This window comes from Leptonotus elevatus, chromosome 9 (genome assembly GCF_054856555.1).
Source record: "Leptonotus elevatus isolate MCC_2025b chromosome 9, RoL_Lele_1.0, whole genome shotgun sequence".
Classification (NCBI taxonomy): domain Eukaryota; kingdom Metazoa; phylum Chordata; class Actinopteri; order Syngnathiformes; family Syngnathidae; genus Leptonotus; species Leptonotus elevatus.
Genome location: NC_141247.1, coordinates 20,959,615 through 20,967,060, shown reverse-complemented (window position 1 = coordinate 20,967,060; position 7,446 = coordinate 20,959,615). Strand labels below are relative to the sequence as shown.

Here is a 7,446-nt window from a genome sequence, read left to right as displayed (position 1 = left end):
AAAATTGTACGTAAAATGTTAAAAGGCAAAACCTGCCAGTAGGAACACGTTACACATCAACTTATCCTATAGACTTAACAAGATGCCAATTGTTGCGGCTGCAGTAGGTTGGTAGGAATCTCTATGAGCGACACGTACCATATAAAATAATAACAAGTTGCCTGCTGGTGTTTTCTATGCTAGAGCCACATGTCTGGACTGAGAAGAAGGAATACTGCCGCATGTATATGTGTATACCGGAAAAAGATGAATATAAGGTCAAAGTTCTGAGTTCCAGCTTTTATTTCATGTTTACATCTCGATGTGCTTAAACACCTCAGGGCAGAGCAACTTCTTGTTTGAAGCCACCACTTTTTTTTCCAGACATTATTAAATTAAAGAGAATAATGTATAGCATTTGGTGGCCTAAATCTTAATTGCAATAACAGGCATCAAACCTGTGACCCATTGACTTCACCAGATTGCCGCAGTCTTCGTTTGAAATGTCTTTACTGCAGCCTCTTGATAGCAAAAAAATATCAATTATTTTTGTTTTGAAAGTTCAGATTAATCTGCTAATATTCTGTAGAATACTCAGATAATAATAAATGTTAATATCGTGCATTGCCCAATCGGCTTGAAGTATTATACTGAATGTCCCGCCTTTCAAACAACAGAGATGAATGAATTTTTTTTTACACGTCATTGAATATCCTGCTCATCTAAAAATAGATACACATATACTCTATTTTTCAAATATTTTCACATCACTGTCATTATCTTTACTTTTTTTTTGTCTTCAAGAAAAGAAGGTCGACATCCTCGTCCCCTTGTATTGACCAATGGTGCCAACATTGACGGCAATTCATCACAAAGCCTTGCCAATAAGGTGAAACGAGCCGTGCCGCCACACTTTGAGTAAAAATAGTGTTGTTATTCAACTCATTAACTTGGAGAGCACGTATTAAACTGCAAAATGAAAGTATGAAACGGATTAAAATACCCAAGACATAATACACTAAGATGCTTTACGCGACCTCGCCACCAGAAAGCGTAGAGGCATTTCATATCAGTTCGTGAAAATATTTCTCATTTAACAAATAACAAACTGGTGGGAAAAGTATACGATACACGAATTGATGTGTTCGGAACGCAAACATTTCGAGCAGATCCACACCCTGTAGGCCCACTTGGAATGTCACCGTGTTATACAATTTGGCTGCTGAAATCCATATGAAAGAAAGAAACATAAAGCGGGTGAATGGGGAATTGAGGCAGGCAGTTTTTGTGCGAGGAGAATGGATAATCTATAGGCATGGATTTACACTCATCTGCTCTTCTGCGGCGCTCACTTGGCACTGAAGACAGAAGACTTCATCAGTTATGCTGCTTTTAGTCTGTACGGAGCTGCATCTTCCTTTACTGTGACTGTGTGTGTCTAGAGAAAAAAAAAATGGAGATATCAGTCACAGATTGATTAATATATACATCCATGCAAAACCAATCGATTTAAAAAAAAAAAAAAAAAAAAAAGGCATTTCTGAGGTTTAACAAGCTTGATTTCGTTTGATATCTTATAGTCTATTTTGTCAATCACGGAAGCAAGCAATTTGTTGAGGACAACTCCTCCAACATTCCCATTTCATATCACAGTCTTGATGGATTTGTAAATGAGCTTTGCATATTGATGACAATGGAATGAAGATTATGCTTGCTTAACTTCTTGTGCCATAGATTAGAGGACAATTTCCATCTCAATAACCCCCCCCCCCCCCCCAACCCAACCCCCGCCGTTGCACAGTCAAAAGCCTTTTAACTCGGGAACCGCGAGCGGTCAGGTCTTTTTAATGCGCTCACATGTCTGATACTAATATTTCTTCAGCAGCAGTTCTCAAAATATGACTCTGCCAGAATCTTTTTTTTTTTTTTATTGTTCTGTTTTGTTTTTCTGTTCTATTGCCGTCTCCATGGAGAGTGTTGGTGGGTGGAGCGTCCTGCGTCGCACCTGTCGGTGATTGTCATCAGTATTGGTATTTAGACAGAGGAGAAACAGCAGGAAGATTTTGAGTTGTTGTTCTGTGCTTGTCACCGATGCCGCAACATTTTGCTACTCCTGTTCTTGTTCCGCATTCTGTTTGTTCTTGCCAGTAGTTACTTTTTGTCAGACTGTTTGTTTAATAAGCGCTGCTGTGATTTTCTGTTTGTCATACTTTGCTTTGGCGTCATGTTTTCGTTTGTAGAGGTTGACTTCTCCTCTGCATCCTTTTGTCACGTGGTGTTTTGTTATTTGCATTCGCTGTCTTTGTGATTTAATAAATGTGTACGTTTTGCTTCCTGACAGTGCATTTGATTTTTATTGTAGTTTTAATTATTATTTTATTGTATTTTCTATAATAAGTGTGTTTATTTACAGTCATTTTGACCAAAAATACCTTTACTGGGATATATTTACATATATTATTGGAATGGATTATAAAACTGTCTACCTGTATATCAGGACATATATATTGCCAAATGGAACAACAATAGCTTATTTTTACACTACACAATGTAACATTTGAGTTCCATTTACCCGTCAATCTACGTTCCCACCCTCACCTATATGGCCACAAGCCATTTTAAAAAATTTCATATTATTGGTCGCATCTTGCTGGAGGATAAAACTGAATTACTACATCCTCCCTACAAATTCCAATTACTGGAAATGCAGCATAATAATGTCAACATTGCATCAATAAAGGGCCAGAGGCATCAATTAGTCCGGCAGTGAATTCTTCTACCTGTCATTTAGTGGAGCGATTAGTCCATCCTTGCTTCTGCTTTTTATGTGTAGGTGTCAAGGTTTGTCATGTTTTATATATTACTATTCAACATCCATACATTTGCAAGGAGTAAAACACTAAATTATGTATCATTTTGATCTTGTGTCTTGGTCCCGAGGAACTTTTGTTGTTCATGTTGTGAATGACAAAAACTGTTGACGGAATGTAACAGATAAAATGTTTGCTTTTTTTGACCTCTATTTAAGGTTTGTCAAATTAATACATTTATGAGTGTAATTCCCCAGCGTTGATCCTGTCTGCCACCGAGAAGCCTCAGAATTGATGAAAGTCCACATTTTTTGCATTAACACCTTCAAACGACACACTCTGATGTTGGAATTTTTACAGCCTCGCATGTCGCAGTCATACTGAATGTGGCACCACCTGCAAACGGTTCATTCAAGGTGCAACCAGTAAGTAGCCGAGTGCAAGGACATTAATCAGAGAGGACAATTGGACCTGCTGTAATCTCTGTGTTCGGGAGATAGACAGCACTATGCACAGTGACCCTACAGGGAAAGGAGGGGATTACTGATTAGCCGGTGTGCGTGCGTGCGTGTGCATGTGCGTGTGTGTGCATGTGCGTGTTAGTGAGGGGAGTTATTTATAGGTGTCTGTTTTTTTTCCTGAAATGTCTCTTATATTGAAATTTACTTAAGTACTGAGGCTACATTAGTCCTCTTCATACAAACCAGGGAGGGGCAACTGGGATCCGCGGGCAAAAAACATATTTTTGACTTTTGTTCCTTCTTTTTACAATTCCCATTAAGTCGTCAAGAGGGGGAATGATGCCCCCCACACTTCCTCAAATAAATATATTAATAAATTAATTAATTGACTATTGATTAATTAATTAAAAGAAAAGGGGGGGTGAGCAAAAATGCTTATTTGCGTGTGAATATGCATTGACTGTTGTTTTAAGTGGTAATATTACCATTCACCACTAGATGGCAGGCATGACTTACAACAGCACTATACTACAACATGAGTATGCTTTTTGTGTGTGTGTGTGTGTGTGTGTGTGTGTGTGTGTGTGTGTGTGTGTGTGTGTGTGTGTGTGTGTGTGTGTGTGTGTGTGTGTGTGTGTGTGTGTGTGTGTGTGTGTGTGTGTGTGTGTGTGTGTGTGTGTGTGTGTGTGTGTGTGTGTGTGTGTTTGCCTTTGTGTATTATGAGGACATGTCACCTGAATACACGCAACACTGCGAGGACATTTTGAATTATGAGGACACAGCCCATGTCCTCATAATTCATTCAATGCAGAAGTGCTTCTAGGGCTGTAGAAGGCTTAAATCCAAAGTTTTAGCCAATGTCCTTGTAAACCATAATTACATGAATTTGTGTATTTTTGTGTATTTGATGACGCCCCCTGTAGGAAGGTCCTCGTAATGCACCACTTCATGAATTATTCACACCAGTGTATATTTCACAGCATTTGATTGGCTGACCGTCACCTGTCCCCACAATTACACACATGTCCCCATAATTCCGTTTTTTCTCAAAATGCTGTGTATTGTGAATGTTTGTCTGTAGACGCAGAGCCTTTTTTTTTTTTGCAGCCACCAATTCCTAAGTAGATAAATTAAATAATGAAATACACTATGACATTTAATTATATATTTCAGCATTTAATTCTTGCAGTGGTTGTTTATTTGAAAATATACAATGGTTAACAGCTGTTTATCACATCACTTTGAACAGCTGGAGGCAGAGACAGAGAAACTGTCAGTGCCGTATATTGATTCATCATTTAACATCCCACCCTGCCTTTACAATGTAACATCTTTCTGTACACCAGTGGCCAAATGTTTTGAGAATGACATTGATTTTCTAAAAATCTCCAGTGCTGACTTATTATTATTGTTTTTTTATGATGGCAATTTGCATGTACTCCAGAATGTTATAGTGATTAGATGAATTGCAAAGTCCCTATTTGCCATGAAAATTAAAGTAATTTCCTTTAGTGACCTTACAAACTTTAAGTGAAGAAGGCTTCAGGGCACCCAAGAAAATCCAGCAAATGCCAGGACTATCTCCCAAAGTTGATTCAGCTGCGGGATAAGGACATCACCACCAGTGTAGAGCTTGCTCAGGAATGTCAGTAAGCAGGTATGAGTGCATCTACACCCATGGTGAGGGAGTAAGACTTTTGGAGGATGGCCTGGTGTGACCAGTGAAAAGGGGATTCCATAAATACAGACCAAAATAAGAAAAAAAGAGTTGAAGTTATTTTCTCTGATTAACCCCCTTTCCAAATGTTTGGGGCATCCGGAAAAATGCTTGTCTGGAGAAGAAAAGGTGAGCGCTACCATCAGTCCTGCTTCATGCCAAAAGGAAAGCATCATGTGACCATTCATTTGCAGGGTTGCTTCTCAGCCAAGGAATTGGGCTCGCTCACAATTTTGCCAAAAAACACATGCATCCATTACTAAAGTATAGTACTAAAACATCCTCGGACAGCAACTGTATGACAGCAGCAAGGTTATTTTATTTACTAAAGCAAAAAAACATTTTCGTTAATGAAAAAAAAAACCTTTTTAAAAAACTGAAACTGAAATCACATTTTATGATTACAAAATGATCTATAATTCTAGCAATAATATCCTTTGTTTTCGTCTGTGGTAATTCATTTAATATATGAGCCTTTGGGGTTCATTTTAAATGTGATCAATTTTTTTTTATTGACACTGTAAATCATAGAACAATAGCCACTCTTATCAACAAAGTTCATAATCCAACGACTGAACCAATTTGTTGATTTGAACGGGATTTATTATATTGCCCTGAGTACGGAAGTGACGTCATCTAGCAGCCCCGATAGAGAACCGCCCCCGGCTCTATTTACTTCACGAGATGTGATGGCGTGTAGCTGTGCTAATGAGGTAGGTTTGAAGCTCGAATTTTTCCTGTTGTTGTTGGTCGCTTGTGTACATTGCTCCCTCTTTCGCGAAAATGATTTATAATGCAAGTCCAGTGTAAGTGCAGCTAAGCTTACGTTAGCATACCTAACCATCTGTTGATTATGATGGATGCAGCTAATTATTTAGAATTGCTACGCTTCTGTTAGCGACGGTTAGCATAGCAGAGCTAACCGTCTGTTGAGTAAGATGAATGCTAATTGCAATTTTTAAGAGGAAATCAATAACAGGCTGGTTTTTGATGTGAAAATATACAATGGCTTAGTATTACCAGTACAGTATAAATGAAGTATTGGTAAATTGCTGCATTTGTGTTTACTTAAATTTGTTCTTTCAATAGAAATATTTCAGTAAAGTCTGTTAGTGTTCATTACATTTAATTTATGCAAATATTTAGCAGAGCTGTGCTATCCACTGTATTTTATTTTCGTTGGCACATTTACTGCACACTGCACAGGCTATTATGGTACACTGAAAGTCAACTTCAAGACATTTGCACCAAGTTACCTATCAAACTGATTGAAACTCATTTTTTTCTATAGCTTTAGATCATTATCTTCAGTGAGACATGTCAGTCATGAGGCCACAGAGGGCAAAAGTTAAACCCAAAGAAGAGGTAGCATACTTTTCATCCTTAGGTAAAGACAAGAATGGCTTCACCATAAAATATATTAATTAATTCAAAGGTGAGTATTGGTAAAATATTCTTTAGTATGGGTCTAGTTTTCATTATTGTTATAATGAAATATTTCTGTTGTATCCTTTTTTCTTTGTAAGGTCGAGGAGTGTTCAGTTCCTGCTCCTTTCAGAAGAGAGACTTTCCTACTGAATATCGAGGAGAAGTTCTAAGCAAACAGGAACGTGAAAACAGGCTGAGAGTGTATCATGATGCCCGGAAGGTTTTCATGTTTGAATTTCGCTACAATGGAAAAACACTATGGTATGTTTATATGGTGTGTTGTCACACTTAATTTTGTTTTTTTGGGGGGATATCGTGCAAGGTTTGACAAAACATAAAAGATTAATTAAAACTCAAAAGCAAAAGTACATTATTTTCTCAATATAATTTATTTATTTTTTTATTTCATTTTTTACAATATTGTGACTTGTTTTTTTATTTTACTTTTACAGTTATCGTGAGTATCGCTAACCTCACAATATCATGTTAATTATCATATCGTGATTTCTTATGACATTTGGATATTGTGTCATACATGTGACATACTAGAATTACTGGTCGCACATTCATGATTACATGAAATTATATTATAGCAGTCTAGTCTTAGTAAGAATTTAATTGTATTGGTATTTTTCTATTCATCTGCCCCAGGTTTCCACTGAAGCACAACCTGATGAAGACACAGCTATCAGACTGCGCCAAAGTTGACCAGGTGACTAGATTTCTTTTTGAATGTTGTTGAAATCAGTTTTCCGAAGCAAGACATTAGTGGAGGGTGGAGATACTAGGGCTGCACAATATGTGGAAAATATCTTGCCGCACGAATGACTCATGCAATATGTGTATTGCAAAGACGTGCAACAAATGAATATTGGATTAATTGTATACTTTAGTCTGAGGCTAAGCGATATGGCCAAAAAATAAAATAAAAAGTATTTTAAACCAACCATCCAGCATTCTGCCACCACTTGTGCAAAATTACAACTCACAATAACATCTGGATGTAACAGAACATAACATCAGCTTTTAATAATCCAGAAGACAAAATACA

General features: G+C 37.4%; 1 protein-coding gene across 1 annotated transcript in view; it reads left to right on the top strand.

The window, feature by feature from the left end:
* The first annotated feature begins 5,490 nt into the window (after nucleotides 1-5,490).
* The window catches only part of LOC147168761 (uncharacterized), a 10,767-nt gene continuing 8,811 nt past the window's right edge, over nucleotides 5,491-7,446 (top strand). Inside the window, exons 1-3 of the mRNA XM_086085087.1 lie at nucleotides 5,491-6,402; nucleotides 6,494-6,656; nucleotides 7,047-7,107. Of these exons, the coding sequence (XP_085941213.1) occupies nucleotides 6,622-6,656; nucleotides 7,047-7,107 (96 nt within the window). The 5' untranslated portion in view covers nucleotides 5,491-6,402; nucleotides 6,494-6,621. The remainder of the gene's footprint in view (nucleotides 6,403-6,493; nucleotides 6,657-7,046; nucleotides 7,108-7,446) is intronic.